Source organism: Geotrypetes seraphini, chromosome 2 (genome assembly GCF_902459505.1).
Source record: "Geotrypetes seraphini chromosome 2, aGeoSer1.1, whole genome shotgun sequence".
NCBI classification, from domain to species: domain Eukaryota; kingdom Metazoa; phylum Chordata; class Amphibia; order Gymnophiona; family Dermophiidae; genus Geotrypetes; species Geotrypetes seraphini.
The window spans coordinates 396064844-396088340 of record NC_047085.1 but is presented as its reverse complement, the minus strand read 5'-3'; the positions used below and the strand labels follow the sequence as shown (position 1 = coordinate 396088340).

General features: G+C 45.0%; 1 protein-coding gene across 4 annotated transcripts in view; it reads right to left on the bottom strand.

The window, feature by feature from the left end:
- FAM126A (family with sequence similarity 126 member A) overlaps window positions 1-23497 on the bottom strand; it is an 88100-nt gene that overhangs the window by 19839 nt on the left and 44764 nt on the right. For all 4 annotated transcript variants that reach the window (XM_033930881.1, XM_033930884.1, XM_033930883.1 and 1 more), the window contains 2 exons: window positions 12630-12746; window positions 10641-10728 (listed from right to left, as the gene is read on the bottom strand). In XM_033930881.1, coding sequence (XP_033786772.1) covers window positions 10641-10728; window positions 12630-12746 — 205 coding nt within the window. The remainder of the gene's footprint in view (window positions 1-10640; window positions 10729-12629; window positions 12747-23497) is intronic.

The window sequence follows — 23497 nt, the reverse complement described above, 5'->3', positions numbered from 1 at the left end:
CTACTCTCCTCCTTACCTGCACTGCCTGCAGCACAGAGCCAAACGGAAGTCTTCCCGACGTCAGCGCTGACGTCGGAAGGAGGGAGGGCTTTGTTTAAGCCCTCCCTCCCCTCCGACGTCAGCGCTGACGTCGGGAAGACTTCCGTTCGGCTCTGTGCTGCAAGCAGAGAAGGTAGGGAGAAGAGCCGCGCGACTGAGTACATCCAGCCCCGCAGGAACCCCGCGACCCTCGGAGGCGTCCCCACGGGATCCCCGCGACCCTAGGGGGCGTCCCCACGGGATCCCCGCGACCCTAGGGGGCGTCCCCACGGGATCCCCGTGACCCAAAGGGGGAACCCGTGGGATGCCCGCGGGTCCCGCGGGATTCCCGTCGTCCCCGTTCCCGTGCAGCTCTCTAGTGCAGTCCTGCCCATACACCGCTGGACCACCAGGGATATCTAAAAAGGTACCGGGGGGGGGTGTTTAATAGAAAAGGTGCACGGGGGGGTTGAATTATTTGCAGCGGCTGGGACAGGAGATGGGCGGGATCTCTCCTGTCCCGGCCCTATTAGAGGCCTGTATCAAGTCAAGGAGGGGGGTCGGGTGATGACCCGAATATAGGACAAGACCCCCATTTTAAAAAATCTCGTCCTATATTCGAGTATATACGGTACTTCGCTGGGCTCTTTAGCTTCACCTTCAGTTAGTACCCAAGCACATAGAGCCACCTAACACACGTGAAGTAGAGGCACCTGTAGCAACAGGTGTAAACAAATTGTTCTGCTCAAAAAGTATCTAAACAGTATATTAACTGCCAAAACAGACTCTAAAGGAGCTCAGAAACTACACCCCAATAAACTGAAACATCTATACAAATTCTTCCCAGCCCTCCAGGACTGACAGGCATCCAAGAATGAGCTTGGAGAAGCATTAAACAGACTGAAAACTGAAAGCAGGTGCAGGAAGGACAGGGAGGGAGTCTAGAATGTCTCATCTATCCACTGGAAAAGAACTTACCAGGGTAAGTACATAATCTCTTTTTCCAGTGCAATAGGCGAGACATTGTAGACAAACACGTACAAAAGCAGTCCCCCAAAAAGCTAGGGCGGGTTTGTTGTGCCAACCCTTTAGATCGAAGACCCAAAGGTGGAGTCTTGTCTTGCCACCACATCCACTCTGTAGAACTTGGCAAACATGTGAAGAGAAGACCATGTTGCCACTCTGCAAATCTCCTCAAGAGAGACGGACCTAGCTTCAGTCCATGAAGAAGCCATACTCCTGGTAGAATGCAACTTGATGGAAACTAGAGACTGTTTCCCAGAAAGAAGGTAGGCTGACAATATAGCCCTTTGGATCCATCTGGAAATCGTGGTCTCACTTAACTGAATGAGTCAGCACAAGCAAATGGTTAGAGAGACTAAATTCTTGAATGGCCTCTAGATAATGCAGAAGAATTCTGCGCACATCCAGGATGCAGTCGACCATGCATCCTGAAACCAGTAGGCTGAAAGGCAGTCAAACGCATTTCCTGATTAAACATGGAAAGCTGAAAACACCTTTGGCAGGAATGAAGGAACTATCCAAAGGGAAGCCCCAGTCTCCAAAATCTGGAGGAATGGTTCTCTGCAAGACAGAGCTGTAGTTCCTATACACATCATGCCAAAGTAATGACAACCAGAAAAATGGATTTGAGTGTCAAGTCCAAGAGGAAAGCATCTCTAAGGGCTCAAAAGGAACCTTGGCAAGACTACATAGCAACCAAACCTGATTGGGAGATTTTCCACTTCTAATACTGAATTCCCCGAATCAATCACCATCTATTTGGAATTCTGAAATTAATAATCAGCAAAATATCTTAAAAAATAATAAAAATAATAAAAAAAATGTAGAAAAACAACAAAATATCAATTAAATATATAAATGTGCTCAATTGCCAAACACCTATCCCACACCAGCAGTGGTGTATGTAGGTGTTATTTATAACATCATAGAACCCTCCTACCTACCAGTTGTCAATACTATATTATATCAACCATTAAAAACGATCTTAAATATATGAATGATAAAATAATAGCACTTATCTCTCGGATAATCAGCTTATAGTCATCCAGGTTGATGGGCGTATGTATGTCCAGTCTGTAATGTAACACTGCTGGGATAATCCATGTGTTAAATAAGTGAAAAAATATAGAATAATCCAATCACGAAAGTTCCACAATCAATCCACACAGCACAAGATTAAGTTCCCAAGAAGGGAAAAGTAGCTTAACTAGCAGGCTGACATAAAGATCCCCTTCAGAAATCTAGTGATATCAGGATGAGATGCCAATGAGGATCGATGCTTCCAGGATCTAGAAGAAGAGAGCCTGGCCACCTGGACCCGAAAAGAAGCAACAGTGAGGTTGTTATCCAACCAGCCTGAAGAAAGGCGAGAGTCAGCAAGATCGGAGCTGAATAAGGGTCCACCTAGTCCTGGGTGCACCAAAGTTAGAAGGCCTTCCATGCCTTAGCGTAAGCCAAAACCATAGATGACTTCTTAGACTTTAGAAGAATATGAACAACCATAGCAGAATATCCTTTGTAATCTAAGGCTGCATGCTCAAGAGTCATGCCGTAAGAGCAAAGTGACCCAGATCCTCCATGGCCACTGGACTCAGAAGGAGGTCCGAATAGGCGAAGCTGAAGGCCGCAACTCCTACACAGACTTATCAGATCTGTGAACTATGTCCTGCAAGGCCAATCTGGAGCCACCAGAATGAAGTGGCCTAGATGGGCTGTGATCCATCGAAGGACCCGCCGAACATCGGCCGAGGAAAGACATACAGGAGACTCTCCTGAAGTCACAGCTGCACCAGAGTGTCAAGCACCTAGCTTCTGGGCTCGGATCTTCAACTAAAGAAACGAACTGCTTTCTTGTTTCTTGAAATGGACATGAAGTTGAAGTGGGCCTGTCCCTAGCGCCGCACTATTGCTCTGAACCCTGCTGCTGAAGAAGTCTACTTGAACATGGTCTACTCCTTCCATATGCACTGCCATCAGTGCTAGGAGGTGATGTTCCACTGAAAGCAAAAGAAGAAAGGCTTTTTGAGCAAAGAGTGCTCTTGGTCTGTTCCTGGCAACTGACATAGGCTACTGCAGTTGCATTGTTGGAGAAGACCCTGACCGCTTGGCTCTCCAGAGTCTTCTGCAATCTCATCACAGTTAGTTGGTTGGATAGGCTGGGGCTCTTCTCTCTGGAAAAAAGGAGGCTCAGGGGTGATATGATAGAGACCTTCAAGATCATGAGGGGCATAGAGAGGGTGGATAGGGACAGATTCTTCAGGCTGAAGGGGACAACAGGTACGAGGGGGCATTCGGAGAAACTGAAGGGAGATAGGTTCAAAATGAATGCAAGGAAGTTTTTTTTCACCCAAAGGGTCGTGGACACTTGGAATGCGCTACCGGAGGACGTGATTGGGCAGAGTACGGTACAAGGATTCAAACAGAGACTGGACGGATTCCTGAGGGATAAAGGGATCGTGGGATACTGAGAAAGCTAACCAGAAAATAAGTATAGAAACCCGACCAGGTCGTGCATGTGCAAGACCGGAGGGCTAGGACTTTGATGGGAAGATAGGACTCAATAGGAAACCAAGGTGGCATGGGGGCCCCTTCTGGTGATTTGGACAGGTCGTGACCTGTTTGGGCCGCCGCGGGAGCGGACTGCTGGGCAGGATGGACCTATGGTCTGACCCGGCGGAGGCACTGCTTATGTTCTTATGTTCTCTAAGCTCCAACCGGTTGATTTTCCATGTTTGCTGATAGGGCATCAGACTCCCCTGAACAGGAGAATGATTGCAATGGGCTCCCCAGCCCCAAAGGATAGCAAACTTTTCAAACCTCCCCCAATTCCTCTCATAGGCTGTCACAGCCTGTGTACTCACTGTGACCTGACAGGATCTGTGCTGTAGCCTGCTTTCAGCTCTCTCACAGTGGCTGAATGAGAAAATTCACTGTCAAAATGCTGGGAATGGTTCTGTAAAGCTGATCTTCGGGCTGCTGGTCAGACTCTCATGTCTGACTACACCTCCACCCCTGCGGACCACCGGATGCACAATAGGATGGGTGGAGGCATGACGGCGCTGAGACACCACTGAGCCTAAGGGCACCTAACAGCCTGTGCTTAACCCCTAATTAACAGTAGGTGAGATCATCTTAGGGACGACCCTGAGCTCCGGAGTAAACTATGCAGGCTGGCTAATAGGTACCCAGTGGGATCGGCCTGTCAGCTACAGACTGAAGTCTGTGAATTCTCAAGCAGGCAGAGCTTCATATTAGCTCCAAGCATCAAATTACCTGAAAAGGGGACGAAATTACATTGAATTAAAAATAATAAAATGGGGAGAGCAGAACAATCACTCCTGCCGGCACACATGCAGAAGGAAAGAGCTGATGGTGGAACTAAAGAGCCCAGTGAAGTACAACAGAGGCTAAATCCGGAGTGAATTCCTTCTGCAGCAACACGCAGCTATAGGGAAATAACTCTACTGTCTAGAATTGCACGGGAAAGGTTTTTTTTGAAGACCTGCATAATAAATGATATTGCAATAATCCAAAGCACTGAGAATCAGAGATTGCACTAATCTAAAGGAGGAAGTGTCAAAATAATATACGAATAATATAAGGGCTGGTACCAGCAGAAATATTTTGGAATGAGCACAGAGAAGGGAAGAACAAGTTTCGTTAGTCTTGGCTTTTTCAGGAGGGGACACTCACTATAAAATACAAATAAAACAGACCATCAAAACATGACCTGTTATAAAACCCCAATCCAATTCATTGAAACAAGCTCTGTAGAAAAGAGCTTCCATGCTTGGCCCTCTGACCCTCCTCCTTGCTGGACTGATGTTTTTGTCGCCTCCTCCTCCTCCTCCTCCTTCTGACCTGCCACCTTGGCATTCTTCCTTCTCCTTGGCCTCCTCCTTTGGAAGTATGGAAAGCTTTGAGCTAGGCAACAACTGCAGTTGCACAATGGAATGATGGTGTGGCAATAAGCACATATCAAAAGCGAATGCGCATGTTGCCATCTTTCACCAGTTGCAACGGCTCTAGTGAGAGATACTTTTAATAGCTCTTATATGAAAGACAGCAACTTGTGGATTTCTTCCAAATGGTCAATATGAAGGGCCTGTGCTTGATTGGTGGCTTTCATAGACAGATCTACTGTGCAGCTTAATAGATACTGGTGTACAGAAGGCTCCAAATTTAATTTCCAGGCATCATATGGTTTATGTATCTATTTTGGCTTTAGCTCACACCTTTGTCAGTAGCAGCTCAAGCTAAGTTACACTTCAGGTATTCTAGCTATTTACCTCTCTCCATAGGGCTTACAATGTTATTTTGGTGTCTGAGACAATGGAGAATTAAATGACTTGCCCAAGACCACAAGGACCGGCAGCAGGATTTGAGCTGGGATTCCGTGGCTGTCACCTTGGTGGTCTTACCACTAGGTCAGGGGTAGGCAATTCCAGTCCTTGAGAGCCAGAGCCAGCTCAGGTTTTCAGGATATCCACAATAAATATGCATGAGATAGATTTGCATCTCAAGGAGGCAGTGCATGCAAATCCATCTCATACATATTCATTGTGGATATCCTGAAAACCTGACTTGGCTCCGGCTCTCAAGGACCGGAATTGCCTACCCCTGGTCTAGGTTATTATGCCACATCCCTGATTATGTGCTGTTGATTACTCTGAGCAGCGAGATATTGATCAGCAGGTGTGTCATCAATCTTGCTGATGGATGTGTAGAAGCGTATTGGTCAGTGGCGCAGTAAGCGGGGTGCCAGCACCCCCCCTCCTATCTGCCCCCCACCTCTTCCCACTCCTCCCCTTGCCACACATGCGCCCTCATTACCCGTCCCTCTAGTTGCCCACCACCGCGAGCAACAACTTCCAACGTGCTCCTCGCGACCGCATCGTCTCTCCCGCTGACGCTAATAGGAAGTGACGTCAGAGGGAGAGTCGACGGGGTCGTGAGGAGAACGTTGAAGTCCTTGTTGCTTGTGGTGGTGAACAACTAGAGGTACAGGGGAAGGGAAGGGCGGAGGAAGGATGCTACCACCCTGGGCACCTCTCACCCTTACTATGCCACTGATATTGGCTGCTCCCTTCCTCCCTTCCCCCCTCCCCCCGAGTGAATGCCAAGGTTGCAGCTGTGTGCACATCTTATAAGGGGTCAGTGTCTAGTTGCATGCTGTCAGTATACATCTAATTACTTGACTCGGTACAGTCCTTCATATTTTGCTGCCATTACTGATATGAGATGCACCCACTTTCTAATGTAGATACTTTTATGGCTATTACATATCTTTGTCTCCCAGCTGCTGTGAAGAGCTGCTGCAGCAGGTCAGTCTAAGTCCCCCAGATAGCCTGAACCTGGTTTTGAGGGCCTTATTGGCCCCATCGCCCCCAAAGATCTTGACAATATTTAGAACAGAAGAGAAAAAAAAAGCATGATTAGTAGGTATATATTTTCCAATCACTGCTTCCTCAGATCAGCAAATTATGAGAGTGGTGTTGGTGTTGCTGCTAGAGTGAGCGCTTGGGCACATTAACAAACAGGGTTTGATTCCTGCTCAACCCAACACCAAATATTTGATACAGGAAAAGATGCCTTGCACTCCTGGCTCTTGTATTAACTTCAGCCAAATGGCTGTGTTATATTGTTTCTGTGTTTCACACTTTAAAATGCTGAGCACAAAGATTTGCTCTGCTACACTAATGACTATGGCATGTGTTATTTAATCTTACTCTTTTTAGAGGAATGTGTGGGAGGATTCAGCCTGCATGCCTTGATAGCTGCTGCCCAAGCCAGATTCAGCGCGAGCTTCACCTATGTTTTTATTGCTCTCTGAAGTATGTAAATCCGAGATACCACCGCACTATTTTGTTGTGGGTATGTGACGCAGGATGCCAGAGTATTTCTGGCGATGGCTGCTTCTGTGCTATTCTCATAGCTGGCATCCTTCTGCTATATGGGTATCTAGAAGGTCTTTGTGTAGGTCCATGGTGGCACTTATTGTGCTTAACTTGTCAGGGTCATTTAGATTGATTCCCAGACCTTCTCTGCTGTAGCCTGGCCTCTGTCTCCTGGGCACCAGACGTGCCAGGTGGTTGCTCTCTGTGTCAAAGTTTCTCTTCCAACTGGCTGCCATGCTGGTGCTCTCTAAAGATCACATAACATGGAACCAGAAAAACATCTTGGATTTGCAAGCAGGGCCAGCCCAAGGTGAACCTTTGGCCATGTGCCCATTACTCATGCATCTTCTCTAACTTCCATACCCACCACCAGGCCGAAGTCTCTCCCTTCTCTTTCCTTCCTCCTCTTCCATCCACTGGCTCTGTATCTACCATCTCTTCCCCATCACCCCCAATACCCCTCTTATCACTCTTTCTTCCTTTCCCAGGTACAAAAGTACTTCACACCAGTGTAGAGTTGCAGCACTCATGCTCTGCTGCTCGGCCCTGCCATTATCTTAATGCATTTCCTTTTGGAGGGAGAGGGCAGAACAGGACACAGGAACAGGGACTGGTTGTCCCTGCAGTGATCCAGGGAGTATTAGAGCAACAATGACAGCAAGGAAAGAAGAGAACGTGTACTGGCTATGAGACCTAGGCAAAGAAAGGGAAATAAGATGATACTTTGCTGACACATCATTATCCATGAATGCTGCCCCCCTAGGTGGGTGCTTAGTCTGTCTAATGACAGGGCAAGCTGTGCTATGCATATGGGGCGTGCACTACTATCTGCATATGGATGCAACCATAGGTCATTTTCCACATGCAGGTCATCTGCTATTCTGAGATCCTCCTGCATCCCGATCTTCAAATGCCATGCATATCCTGCCATCCTGTTGGGCATGAGTATTATACACGCATTAGTTGTCTGCCAGTGCAAAATTTTACATGCTGATGTCAACCACTCAAGTTTTTTTCCCCTCCCACATCATTGTCAAGGGGTGGAAATACCCATATTTTAGACGGATCTTCACGTTCACCATTGCTTTTTAAAAAAAAAAAAAAAACTACTGCCTCCAGCCTCCATTTGCACATCTAAACATCACTTTCTTCTTGTATGTTTTCTAAAATGGGCTTTTCATTAAAATATGCCCAGGGAATTTGCCATTATGCAATAGAGGATGAGGATGTATGCATTTTCCTCAAGATGAAGAGTTATTTTTCTTAATGGCCATTTTTTCATAATGGAAGTTACAAAAAGCTCAACATTAGAAATGAGATTTTAAAAAAATGCTAAACCCTGCCCACCACTTGCATAGTAGGTGATGAGCAGAACACAATCCCTCTTTATTATAAGCTTCAAATATCTGAGTCCACACTATTACACTCACACTGATAAGCACCAGAAACTGGCAAATACCTACATCAGAAGCAGAGCTCGGAGAGTGACAGTGGCCAATTAAGATTATCTGACCTCTCATAAAAACCAAAAAATCCAATTCCTACTTGCTACAAAAACATCTTAGATGTATATGTGAACACCAGCTCTTAGAGAAATAATAGTGTATAGGAAATTAATATGCCAACTGAAAAATATAAAATGCACACAAAGGTGAAGGCTAAAGGCAACTCTGCCTCTCCAAGTCACTATGATCTTTCAACAAGGTGAGGTGCTCTTACAGCAATTATGCCATCACAGTGACTACTGATGGGGATGTAAACAATGACCCTACCAATCTCTTCTTGTTAGGTAACTACTCTAATTCTAATACATATGTTGGAGGTGAGAGCAGTGGTCAGAAATCAATTACTTTATGATAGATTAACAGCGAGAGTCAGATAAAAGGGCAATTTACCACAGTAAAATGCGTTTTAATAGCTACTGATCACATGACAGCCGCTTAATCTATTAATATACAGCAAAGACTAACTACTACAAGATAAGTAATATGATATAAATAATATTGAAGAAATAAAAATATAAAAGTATATATATAAAAAATCATTTTAGGTTGAGAATAGTTTGAATATATTTATAGTACTTTCAACTTTGACCTATGAGGATTTAACACATAAGTCTCCCCGAAAGTGAACCAAACATATGGGATGGAGGAGTGGTGTTTCTGAGGCCTTTTGTTGGAATTAAGATAAGATGATATATAATACGAAGAAGAAGAGTTGTAACAAAAGATTTGTACTTAGAGCGATATATTGTGGAAGTCTACATTATCTGGCATTTAGTTTAAGTTATACACCATACAAGCTCTTTTTTTTAATTAGGATTTTTTTTATATACCGCCTATCAAGGTTAGCTAAGCGGTTTTTACAATCAGGTACTCAAGCATTTTCTCTTAACTGCATGATCACCTAGGGCAGAGGTAGGCAATTCCGGTCCTCAAGAGCCAGAGCCAGGTCAGGTTTTTAGGATATCCACAATAAATATGCATGAAATAGATTTGCATCTCAAGGAGGCAGTGCATGCAAATCCATCTCATACATATTCATTGTGGATATCCTGAACACCTGACCTGGCTCTGGCTCTCGAGGACCGGAATTGCCTACCCCAGACCTAGGGCAATGTTTCCTGACCCTCTCCTAGAGGCACACTAATCAAGCTGTGTTTGCAGGACAATATTAATATGTACGAGACAGGTCTGCATTCACTGGGTCTCCAAGGATGCAAATTTCTCTTACAGATGCATTACAGGTATTTTGAAAACTAGACTAATCAGGGATGCCAAAACACTGATCTAGAGATTCATCCCCTTGCATTCTCTCTCAAAATAGTCCTGAAGTATCTTCTAGCTGCTCTAGCCCAGATTCTCTAAACAGTGCCACTGTCGGCAGCCGCCTTAAAAGCGGCGGCTGATCACGTGTCAATCACACATGTTTAGAGAATCACGCTTTTGGGAAAGGTAGGCACCAGACATAAGCCAGGGATTTCAAGGCCTACATTTCCGGCACCTACCTTTGATATGAATCATACCTATGGAGGCGCTTTAAGGCACCTAATGCCACTTCTGGCGTTAGGCATTGTAATGTGCCTCCTTAGGTGTGATTCCAGCGCCGTTTCTTTAGGCGCCTTGAAATTTGGTTTTAAAAGTTCTTTTAAATGGCGTTTTTCACTTAACTTAGGTGCCAAGAATATGGGCCTCTGCGTTTCAGGATGTTCAGAATTAATTTGCATAGCCAGATCTGAATACAAGGTGTGCAGTGCATTCAAATTTAATCTTGCACATCATGTCTGGGGAAGTCCTGAAAATCAGAATGGCAAAAGGATTTCCAGGTAGAGAATGAGACAGGGACAAATTTTTCCCCATCCCTGCAAGAACTCATTTTCCCGTCCCATCCCCGCCCCATTTCTGCAAGCTCCATCCTCATCTGCACAAGCTTCAATCACTTTAAAATCATAAGTGTTCGAGACTTGTGTGGTTAAGGCAGAGCTTATAGGAATGGGGCAGGGATAGCGACAAAACTCACGGGGACGAGACGGGGAAATTGAGTTCCTGCGGGGACGGGGAAAAAAATTTGACACCCCCCCCATGTCATTCTCTAATTCCAGGCCTGATTATGCTTGCAAAAATTCTCACAACAGTTAATATTAGTGGTCTAAAACATTACATACAAAAAACATTGCACAAATGGCAAAAAAAAAGACCCTACCAGCAGTGGCTCTGGATACAGCTCCAGCTGGGCTCTATATACAACATCATCCAAAGCTTTCCGGGCAGGATCCCATGCTCCATTGTAACTATGAAAGGGAAGATATCACCCCCACCCCCAAAGAATATATATTAAAACCATAGGAAAACAAACAAATCTGTGCCCTCTTTTCTCCTGCAATTCTGCACAATTCAATTTGTCTTTTGCTGGCAGCTGAGTGTGGGGAAAAGGGGTGCTAGAGAAGTCTTTAGGATAAAAAGCATTTCCAAAAGCTCCTGAACAATTAAGAAGCAAGAAGTTAAAAGACTTGGGTAAACAAATGAATGTGTACCACTACTGGGAGCCAAAGCAGTGTTTACTGAATTAGAATGTGAAGCCAGGGATCAGGAGAGTTTCCACAATAAATAAGCAGGAGAAAAATTTTGCATATACCGCATCTCCAGTTTTGCAGGTTCAGCAGGATAGGTTTGGAAATCACTGTCACAGTAAACCTGGTTACCTCTCACTGTGTACAAGAGACTTGTCTAAATAGACGTCAGGTTTAAATAAATGTGCCTTTGTTTATGCTAGGTAGTGCATTACAATTAGGACACCTATTCTTAGCTGTTTATAAATTGTAAATTTAGGGGTTTCATTTTCCAGCTAAATTATGGATTCTTTACAGGTACAAAAAAAAAATAAATCTGGTATTTAATAATAATAATAATAACAGGTTATATACCGCAATACCGTGAAGTTCTATGCGGTTTACAAAGATTAAGCAAAGGTACAAATTGATTGACTTTAAGAGGGGAGGAAGAAAGAGGGTTAATAGGACAGGAAATCCATTTTTGAGGAGAGAGGATCAGTTGATTTAGGAACAGGTGTGTTTACTGCTCTCAATCCACAGGTCCCGGCTACCTCTTCCAGCAGAATCAAAGACATGTATCATAGGTGTTGTCAGTATAAAAAAGGTGTTGTCAGTATAAAAAAAGGGTAGAAAAATTGAGTTAAGGGTAAAAGAAAAGCAGGAGGGGGTGACAGTGTTAAGGGAAATGGTATTTTTTCCAGTGTTTATTGTACGAACACCTAGGGCTCCTTTTACGAAGGTACGGTAGCGTTTTTAGCGCGCGCTATCTGAAAATCTACCGCCTGCTCAAAAGGAAGCGGTAACGGCTAGCGCACGCGCTATTCCGCGCGTTAAGGCCCTAGCGTACCATCGTAAAAGGAGCCCCTAGTTTCTTTTTTTTTTTATCAGGAGCATTTTATCCATGTTTTATCAACTAAAACTAGGGCTTGCAGCACCTTGTAACTCTGGGCAAGTCATTTATTGCCATTAATTGCGCAATTATATCACAATGCAGCCCTAAAAAAAATGAAAGATTAAAAAGTAACAAAAGGATAAGAAATATGAAATGCAGATTGAAAAATTAAGATCCTCTTTTACTAAGCTGCGGTAGAGGTTTCTACCACAGCCCGGGGCACTAAACGCTCCGACGCTCATAGGAATTCTAGGAGCGTCAGAGCAGCGTGGGAGGAATTAGCACTCTGAGCTGCGGTAGAAAGCTCTACGGCAGCTTAGTTTAAAAAAAAAAAAAAAAAAAAAGGGGTGTGTGGTGGTAAAGAATCTAAGTAAACACCAAAAAGTCCAACAGGACAGAGAACCCACGGGTATAAAAGGGTACAAAAGGAAGTGGGAACAGTCAATGAACATTCCGCTGAAGATCACTGATGTAAAACCAACTTGTTTATTTCAGAAAAGGACACAAGCGGAAGCTGTGGGCCCGACACAGCACTGTGTTTCGGCGTCTGAGGAACGCCTGCATCAGGGGTCACTCGGTCCAACTAACAAGCCAGAGTAACCAAAACCATTGAAAAGCTATGGAAGCATTTACAAAAAGGTAAAGAATCTAAAACAGCATGTATAATAGCTATAAATAGCCTTACAGTTTTCACAGCTTACTTCAGAAAAATCAAGCCTAATTTAAACCTAACACCTCTCAAACTTACAAAGCATAATAAATTCCTGTTAACATCTGCACCATAAATTCTGGCGAGATTGATATCCTGCTCTTCATTCCTTTATATTTCCTGACGTGTTGCCGAGGATATCCACAAACACATATTCTAAGAAAGAAAAAAAAGTTAACATTAACAAGTAATAAAAGTCCTCATGAATATAATGAATGCTTGCTGTGCACAGTGTGATCAGAGTTAGCCTGGACCATACATACTCAAATATACATTTTTTTTTTTTGCCAAAAACACATCAAAAACTGCATCTTGTTTTGTTCAAGCCTTCCCCCCCCCCAGGTGGTGTCCCTTCTCTACTGCTGCAACACCCTCCCCCACCAAACTGAATGAGCTCTTACTTCCTCTATCCTTTCCCCTCCTTGAACTACGTATAGACCCCCCCTCCCCTTGGGCCTATTGTATCATCCTGATGGTCTAGTAGCAAATCAGGGCAGGAGCAATGGCTGCTGCGAGTTCCAGCGACAATCTTGAGAAATTGCCGTCAAAATGGATACAATGACCTTCAGTGGCACTCTCATAAAGATTGTTGCTAGAGGTCGCAGCAGCCATTTTTACCACATATGTGGCATGGGCAGGAACAAGTGGGGATTAGAGCTGTCTGATTCAGGAAAAAATTTTGATTCGATTCAATTTTGCCAATTGAACTGATTTTTCAATTTGATACGATTCAATTTCTATGATACAGCTTTAAAATTAGCTGGCACCCCACCCTACCCACCCCCCTTTGTCCTCTCCAACCCCATGTCGTTGCTGTCATGTGTAAACAAACAAACACTGTTAGGTCCTAGTTTATTCTCGCCGTCTAACACCAGCTCTGGCAGGATACACATTTCAAATCAGATATATTGTAATCATAAAATAGAAAATAAAAATTATTTTTTTTCTATTTTTTGTTGTCTGATCATTTTATTCAAATCATGTTGGTCTCAGACTTTGATTTCTGTTTATCTTCTATTAACTTGCTTACCAGGGTCTACTGCCCATATGACATTTTCTTCTTTCTCCATTTTCCATCTCTGTACTTTCCCTTTCCTTATCTCTCCTCTTCCCTGCAGGTTCAGCAACCCCCAAGGGTCCAGCATCCTCTCTCTCTCCCTTCTCCTCCAGCTCCAGTTCCCAGTCCAGTGTCTCTCTCTCCCTTCTCTTTAGCACCCACTCCACCCCATGTGGCCAGCACCCTCTCTTCCTTCCCCTTCAGCTCCCAGTCCAGCGTCTCTCTCTTCCTTCCCTCCAGCCTTCCACCCTATGTGTCCAAGACCCTCTCTCTCGCTTCTCTTTCCTCCAGCCCACTCCCAACCCATAATCTGCCATCTTTCTCCTCTCCCTCCCCATCTATGCTCTGGCATCTCCTCTCCTTCCCTACCTCCCTCCTCCATGGTCTGGCATCACTCTCTCCTCTCCCTTTCCTTCCTTCTCCCTCCCTTCCAACTGGACAACTATCTTTCTTACTCTCCCTCCCCCCAATCAAGTGCAGCTTTACTCTAACCCCCTACCCCCCACACACACACTAGGGCTATCCTGAAGGTCAAGCATTTCTCCCCCTTCCCTCGGTTCCAGTGTCTCTCTATCCTGCCGGCTCCTCGTGGTCCAATGGTGCTACTGTGATTCAATCACTACCAGCAGGGGCACTGCAGTGATTGAAAGAAGCTGCTGTAGAGCCTCCCATCTTCCTTGCGATGTGTCCTGCGCCTCCTCCGATTCAACTTCCTTTGCTGCTTGAGCAGGATCAGTCGCAGGGAAGACAAGAGGTCCCGGGGCAGCTCTTTCAATCACTGCAGTGTCCCTGCATTGAACCACAGGGAGCAGGAGGATGAGCAAGAGAGAGAGAGGAAAGCTGCTAGCAGCTCAGGACAGTAGGTGAGTGAAAGTCAGGGAGATTGTGGGATGCAGCATAGAAGAGCTGGCTCACAGTGGGTGCCTGCATAACTGACAGTGCCAACATATCTGAGAAATGGAGGTGCCGTGTGGAGGGGGGCGAGGAGGAACAGCACTGCCGGCATCGGGCCTTCCTCTTTGCTGGTACCGCCTACTGCCTGTTTCCGCAAAGGATATTGCAGAGAAGGGCCGACAAATGTTGAAGGCTGCTTTTGCCATCGGCACTGCTGTCGTTGGAAGGGGAAGAAGTTTGGATGCCAATGCTGACCCCAGGAGTACCCACCTGGTCTGCAGCCAGGGTGAACTGCCCCCCCTCCATGGTTCCTGAATCGGCGAAAAATTGATTCAGCCAAACTGAATCAAGTGAATCGATTTGAATTAGACAGCACTAGTGGGGATTGCTCCTGCTTCGACTTGCCACTAGACCGTGCCTGGAGAAGAGGGCCTAGGGTGGGGGAGTCCAAAAAGAATGAGCTCTTCAGCAGTGGCAGAAGGTCACCATGGGGGAAGAATTCTGGACACTAAAGAGGAGAAGTAGAATAATTCCGGAATATAAACCCCAGTAAAAAGGTGAAGGACAAAAGGAAGGGTTTATATTCGAGTATGTATAGTATTCCCCTCTTTTTGTTCATTTTATATACAAAATTTTCCTTGTACAAGTTATTCTGTATAAATATTCAGAAACCACACTTTCTCCTCCTCACTAAGCTCTCACTAGTCCATAATGTTGCTACTATGAGGGTGTGCAGAAAAGTTCTCATCCCAGCCAACTTCCTAAATTTTGAGCATTATTTTGGCACTGTAGCTGAAAACAGTGTTATTTTATAATGCAAAGTGTCAATTTGCAGAATTGTAATGCTATGTTTTGACATTGTTTTAGATCGTTAATCGAACCATGTCAATGAAAAGTGTGGAATTTTCAAATGTGGAATTCTGAGTAGTCATGATGTTCCTATTCCTGCAGAAGAACACACCAAAGGAAATACATGAATGTATGAAGCAAACATTTAGTGACAAATGTCCATTATACTCCACAGTGAAGAAGTGGTACGCAAACCTTCAGCGTGGAAATTTTTAGAACAAAGATACAGCAAGGTTTGTGAGGTCTCAATTGGTGTCAGCTCCTAAAAGCGGGTTAAAACAATTGCTGAGACACTACAGATATCCAGGGAACATGTTGGGTGTATAATCCATGAGCAGCTAGGTAGGCAGCTGTTGTCAGCCAAGAAGGTGCCCAAATGTTTGAATGCTGCCGAGAAATGTTGTCAAAGTGGACACTTCCAAAGTTGATTTTGCAGTATTTTCAGCAAGCTGGTGCCAACTTTTTAGAACTAGTTACCGTTGATAAAACAGTTACATCACTATGATCCTGAGACAAAAAAAAATAGTCCATGCAATGGCAGCACTCAGGTTCTCCAAGGCCAAGGAAATTCAAGACCCAAAAAACTCATCAGGAAAGGTCATGGCCACAGTGTTGGGATCGGGAATATACTGTAATGCCATAGGAGGGGCCTTAGGTGCCTGGGCCAATCAGGCCCTAGGATCCTGTGGGTTGGGCAGGGGAGGGGCGGGCCCATCTCATTTGGACAGAGCCAGGACTGCTGGCCGGACATGCGAGGACCTGTCCGGCCAACTTGTGAGTAAGCCCAAGGGGGGGTTCTGGGGGTGGGGTGTTTCATTGGGGGGGGGGTCCGGGGAGGGGGTTTGGGGCATTTTGATGGGGGGGTCCGGCAGGAGGGGTTGGGTACCCTCCTGCCAGCGATCTTCGGGGGAGGGGGGCAGGGCCTACCGGCAGGAAGGGTTGAGCACCTTCCTGCTGGCGATTGTGGGGAGGAGGGGTTGGGCACCCTCCTGGCATGATCGTCAGGGAGGAGAGGGGAGATTGGTGGCTGTAGCCAAGGCTGCTATACTAATCGCAGCAGGGAGATCCTTTGCCGTGTTTAAGTATAGCGGCCGTGTCTAAAGTAACCCGATTCTGTAACCGGCGTCTGCAACATGGATGTCGGTTACAGAATCAGGTTTAGTTTGAGTGGGTATAGGCCCGATTCTGTATAGGACACCCGGGACGGGTGTCCTATACAGACTCCGGGCCAATGTGCCAAGTGTGTTGAACTTAGGGGTGAATATGTGGAATAACTTGGAAGTTTCATGGCTCCACGTCATTCCCTTCTTCGTTGGCTGAGAACTTTTCAGCACCTCCTCATATTTGGGCTTTTCCAGACATTTGTGATCTAGACTGGCCACTGTAGGAAACAGGATACTGGGCTAAAAGGACAGGATACTGGGCTAAAAGGACCATTGGTCATATCCAGAATGGCTAATTGTATGTTCTTATGTACACCATTTAACTTTAAATATGAACCAAAAATTGCTAACATTATTTTAACAGACAATAAGAAGATGGCACAAATGGGAGGAAAGATGCTAGATCACACCAAGGACAAAGACTGGGAGTGGAAGAGAGCAAAAGAGATATCTGGAGGAGACAGGAGATGCTGCAACATGAATCATTTTCTTAATCATGATTATTTTTTTAAAATCATGATTACTAATTAATGCATTAATCACAGAGTTAACTGTGATTAACTTGCAGCCCTCGTTTTAACCTCTAAGTCCACCCCAGTATTTGGCTAATCTTCTGATTCTATACTGTCCTCTCAGGACTTTGAGATCTCTAAACTAAAATTGGCTAATCATGCCTCCTTTGTGTACAGCAAGGTTCAACTCCACTTGGGGTCTTCCTTTTATTATCATATCTCCTGCCCATCTTCAACTAGAACAGCCACAAAACTTAAGAAAAATTTTAAACTACTATCACCCATATATATATATATATATATATATTTTTCCATTAGTCTTTTCTTAGTGGAGGAGTAGCCTAATGGTTAACGCAATGGTCTGAGAACCAGGGGAGCTGGATTCGATTCCCACTCTGCTCCTTGCGACTCCGTGCAAATCACTTAACCCTGCATTGCCTCAGCTATAAAATGAGTACCTGAATATCCTATATAATAAAACCCTAAGCGCGCATGCGCACTTAGGATTTCGTGTTCCCTGCCGCCGTGTTTTCTAATCCGTGGCCAGATTCTATTTTAGAATGCGGCGGCAGGGAACACTCTGGCCACTCCCCTCCTCCTGCCCTCACTCACCAACCGCTGGAGAAGCACAGGCAAGCTCTCTCCCTGCATGCGTCCTGGCCGCCCTGATTGCCCTCTGTGGCTGTATTCGGCGTCGGCGGAGGCGGCTCTCAGTCCTTCCTGCCAGGTGTTGCCGGAGGAGCATCTCTAATCTTCCCGCAGCGGACCCGGGGGGGGGGGAGCTGACATTGCGCCTTAGAGCCCGGGCACGAGCTGGCCATGGCTCTTGGTGCGGGCCCGAAGGCGGTTCGCTGAACGCAAGAAAGCGCCCCATGGCTGGAAGCCTTCGTCAGCCTGCTGAACGCAGGTAAGGTGCGTGGCCCCCTTTGCTTCTAACCTTGCTGTGAGGAGGGGGGAAGCCCCGAGCCTTTAAATGCGCTGGGTTTGGAGCTGGGGCTGAAAATTTGGGGACATGTGAGGGAAGGAGGCTTTACTAGCACCCGTTAATGTAACGGGCTTAAACACTAGTAGTATATAAACTACTTCGATTGTAACCACAGGAAGGCAGTTTATGAACCCCCATCTCCATTCTCTTTAAATTTGGGTTGCTTATTTATCTTCAGGTCAGATCTGCAAAGGGTCTCCACCCTTTTCTGGTTTTTAATCTAGTAATTGGTTTTGTGATTTTTTTTTTTTTCCTCAGTATAACATAACATATCATACTTCTTAACCGCATAACCATGAGTTCTACACGGTTTACAAAAGATTATAAACTAAAAACAATTTAAGGATGACAAAAAAAAAATTATTTGACCAAGTATTTTGAAAAAAGAGATAAGTTTTCAGTTGAGTTCCGAAATATTTTATAAGAACAAGCTCCAAGCAATAACAATCGAAATTCTGTCGTGTGAAGATGCTTGGAATGCTAATGTATGGTCCAGAAATTTCTTACTTTTACTGCCCTGTACTGACGGAAAGGTGAATAGGGCATGAGACTTTCTACTATTTTTATACGATGCTAGAGAGAATCTATTAACCATATAAAACGGAGAGGTACCATACTTAACCTTATAGCAAAAGCAACCCAACTTAAACAAAACCCGAGCCTCCATTGGCAGCCAATGCAATTCACAATAAAATGGAGTCATATGATCATATTTTTTAAGACCGTAGGTTACAATCTAAACCACTGTATTGTAAACTGCTTTGATGCATTTCTTTCCCCGAAGGGTGGTGTATCAAATGAGAAAAATAAATAAATTAGGCTACTTATCCAATCACTAAAAGATATCCAATAAAAGCAAAGAAAGAAACCCAGAGACTCAAAATGTTAGAAACGCAATTAAATTTCTAAAACCATCAAGAACCAGAAAACAAGGCAGTACTTTAACGTCTGACCAACACCCCAGTGAAAGTCTAAACAAGTTAACATTTCTAATGTTAAGAGAGCCTAGCTTTCTGTTCCTTATGCTCCAAAGATCTGAGAGATCAGAGTTGAACAGAACTCTCGCTCCTTGAGACAACTGTTTAAGAGTCACGTCCAAACGGTGGCAATCAAAATATAAGGACATACTGGGTCAAAACAAAGGTCAAACTAGCCCAGTATCCCGTCTTCTTGGTGGCCAATCCAGGTCACAAGTACCTGGCAAAAAATCCAAATAATAGCAACATTCCATCCACAAAATTGTCCAAACCTTTTTTAAAGCCAGTTACGTTAACCGCTCTTACCACATCCTCTGGCAACACGTTCCAGAGCTTAACTATTCTCTGAGTGAAAAATATTTCCTTCTATTGGTTTTAAAAGTATTTCCCTTTAACGTCGTTGAGTGTCCCCTAGTCTTTGTAATTTTTGATGGAATAAAATAAATTGATCCACTTGCACCCTTTCTACATCACTCAAGATTTTGTAGATTTCAATCATATCTCTCCCCCCCCTCAGCTATCTTTTTTGCCAGCTGAAGAGCCGTAACCTCTTTTGAGCAAAACAACAAAACTAATTCACAAGCACAAAGGATGTTTAATAAAACATCTCTATTACTGCTATATCATGAAAATAAAATAATTATAGTGTAAACAGAAAAATAACAGGAAAATATTGTACTGTATAATTACAGGATGAGTAAATGGAGGGTCTGCTTTTAAAGAATGAAGCAGTTTAATTATCTACTCTCTCTAGAAGGTGACCTCAGCAGAGTAACTTTGGCAGCAAATACAACTCTTATGACTTACTCATCTTAAGAATTAACATGAATCTGGTCCAAAAAAATCACATTCTAAACAGAAAAAAAATTGAGAAGAAGCAGCTGTAGGGACTGCAGGAAAAGAACAAATATTTGTTTAAAAAATACTGTTAATGCAAAGGAAATTGTTACAGAAAAATAAAAAGTATACTGTACTTGGGCAGGAAGGTCACCTTTTAAATTAGTTTAATATCTATATTTCGCCTTTAAACAAGGCAGATTGCAACCATGCATACATAATTAAAACTGACAAAAACAGAAACCAAAACAAAAAAGAAAATGCTTCCAAATGCAGATTTTCAGGACCACTAAAGGTCCTTTCTTTGCAAACCAGCAGATGACATAAAACACTAGCGCTGGAGATGTGCTTCACAGATCAAATTCATCTGTACCATGTCCATGAAACCCAGATCCATTTTCAGCATTTGGAGTCATGCATCCCCTGTATGAAACAGGCCAAGGCTGGAATCTTGAAGCATCTACTGCAGAAAACACACAGATTTCTCCCTCCTACACAAAAAGGCCATCTCCCTCAAGTATTACTCATGACTCTTCTCCATTACCCTTCTCCATTCAAGAGAAAACATCCGTCAACACATATACCCTGGAGCCAGACAAACAGTTAACTTCTGCTCCCTTGCCTGCAATTTAGCAACTCTTAATAATACCTTTGCATTATTCCAGTCAAAAGACTTATGCAATTTATATGAGTTGGCCAGCACCATTCAAGTTATGTCAATATACAGAAGATGAATCCTTTGGGCCAAGGGCCAAATTGAACTCTTAGTTTAGATCATGAAAAGAGTTGTGGAGTAGAGGGTGATGCGGGGGGTGAGGGACAAAGATTCATCCCCATCCCCTCACCGCCGTCCCTGCAGTGAACCACATTTTTCATTCCCGTCTCCATCCCCTCACTGACCGCAGAGGCTAGTGCTGCCCGATTCACGATTCGAATCGATTCACCGATTCATTTCGGGTGAATCGATTCGAATTGATTTACCCCAACAAAAAAATTGGCTTCCCGATTCATTGACTGACCCTCCCCACTCGCCCTCTAAAGCAGGAACGGCAGCGCTGCCTTTTGCTGACCTGCCGCTCCTGCTTTAGAGGGCAAGTGGGGGAGGGTCAGTCGGGAAGTGGCTTACCCGCTGGCCTCCTGCTGCTGTGCTGTCCGTCTTCTCCACTGGCCTCCCGAATCAATCTTCCTAACTTCAGCAGCCTGCAATAAGATCGTTGGCGCTAGCGATCTTTGCAAGCTGCTGTACAGCTTTGGAGCGTCTTCTCTCTGCCGCGGTCCCACCCCTTTTCTGACGTCAGAGAAGGGGTGGGACCGCGGCAGAGAGAAGACACTCTGAAACCGTACAGCAGCTTGCAAAGATTGCTAGCGCCAGCGAGCTTATTGCAGGCTGCTGAAGTTAGGAAGATTGATTCGGGAGGCCAGTGGAGAAGACGGACAGCACAGCACTGATGGAATGATGGAAGCACTGATTAAGGACAGTATCTGTGAACACATAGAAAACAATGGACAGCTAAAGTCGAGCCAGCACGGCTTCTGCAAGGGTAGGTCATGCCTCACAAACTTATTGTACTTCTTTGAGGGGGTAAACAGACAGGTGGATAAAGGGGAATCCATTGACATCATTTACCTTGACTTTCAAAAAGCCTTTGACAAAGTACCGCACGAAAGACTGCTTAAAAAGCTGTGGAGACACGGGATGCAAGGGGAGGTCCACCGATGGATCAAAAACTGGCTGGCAGGCAGGAAACAGAGGGTTGGAGTGAAGGGCCATTACTCAGACTGGCATGGGGTCACGAGCGGAGTTCCGCAGGGGTCGGTGCTGGGACCGCTCCTGTTCAATATATTTATTAATGACCTGGAGGCGGGAACAAATTGCGAAGTTATTAAATTTGCGGATGACACCAAACTCTACCGCAGGGTTGAAACCATGGAAGACTGCGAAGATCTGCAAAGGGACCTAACGACGCTAGAAGAATGGGCCAAAAAATGGCAAATGAACTTTAATGTAGGGAAATGCAAGGTCATGCATGTAGGGAAAAAGAACCCGATGTTCAGCTACAAAATGGGAGGATCACTGCTAGGGGTAAGTAACCTTGAAAGAGACCTGGGAGTGATGGTGGACACGTCTTTAAAGGCGTCGGCACAGTGCGCCACAGCCTCAAGAAAAGCAAACAAAATGTTGGGTATCATTAAGAAGGGTATCACGACCAGGACAAAGGAGGTCATCCTGCCACTGTATCGTGCAATGGTGCGACCGCATCTGGAGTACTGTGTCCAATATTGGTCGCCGTACCTCAAAAAGGACATGGCGGTACTTGAGGGAGTCCAGAGAAGAGCAACTAAACTGATAAGAGGTATGGAAAACCTCTCATATACTGACAGACTGAAAAAGCTGGGGCTGTTCTCCCTGGAAAAGCGGAGACTTAGAGGAGACATGATAGAAACCTTCAAGATCCTGAAGGGTATAGAAAAAGTAGACAGGGACAGATTTTTCAGATTACGGGGAACCACAAGTACAAGGGGGCACTCGGAAAAATTAAAAGGAGACAGGTTTAAAACAAATGCCAGAAAGTTCTTTTTCACCCAGAGGGTTGTGGACACATGGAACGCGCTTCCGGAGGCTGTGATAGGCCGGAGCACGTTACAAGGCTTCAAAGAAGGTTTGGATAGGTTCCTAGAGGATAAAGGAATTGAAGGGTACAGATAAGAGTAGCGGTAGGTTATAGGGATAGTCTGGGACCATTGCTCAGGCAATGGGCCTGATGGGCCGCCGTGGGAGCGGACCGCTGGGCGAGATGGACCTCTGGTCTGCCTCAGCGGAGGCAACTTCTTATGTTCTTATGTTCTTACCATGTTCAACATTCCTCCATCTGTCCCACCCTTCCCTTTTCACCACAACTAATATTTATTCTTCCCTCCTCTCCACCTCCATCATGCCCAACAATTCTCTTTCTTTCTTCCTTTCCTCCTATGCACATCTCTTTTTTCCTCCCGCGCCACACAACTATGTCCAACAAGTTTCTCTTTCTCTTCCCACCCCCTCACCCTGTATAGCATTTGTCCTTTCCTACCTTCTCAACCCATCTCCCACCCCCAGCCAGTGCAGCATTTGTCCTTGCCTGATTTCTCAATCACTCTGCTCATGCAGGATCTCTTTCCCTCCCTTTGCTCCCTTGTCCCACTAGCTGCACTTTTCTTCACAGGCCACCAGCAGCAGTTCCTACACACTGCCAGCGGCTGACCTTAAAGAGTTCCCTCTAAAGCATTTGCATCAGAGAGAAGGCTTCTGGGTCAGCCACAGACAGAATATAGAAACTGCTGCCAGCAGCCTGTGAAGATAAGTACATTGCCCCCCCACCCCACCCCCTGCCTCTACCATTCCCACAGCCTTCCCGGGGGATTTGAAAAAGTGCTTCCCATTACCACAGTAATGGTTTCCGCATCACTCTCTACTGTGGAGTCTGCTGAGAGGTAGATGGTGGAGAGGTGGGAAGGAGGAGGAGGAGGTTTTGGAATTTCCAACCTAAGAAATTAATAATTACCATCCTGGGACAGCATTAAGGCCTATCAAGCCTAGTATCCTGTTTTCAACAGTGGCCAATCCAGGTCAAAGTACCCGGTGAGATCCCTAAA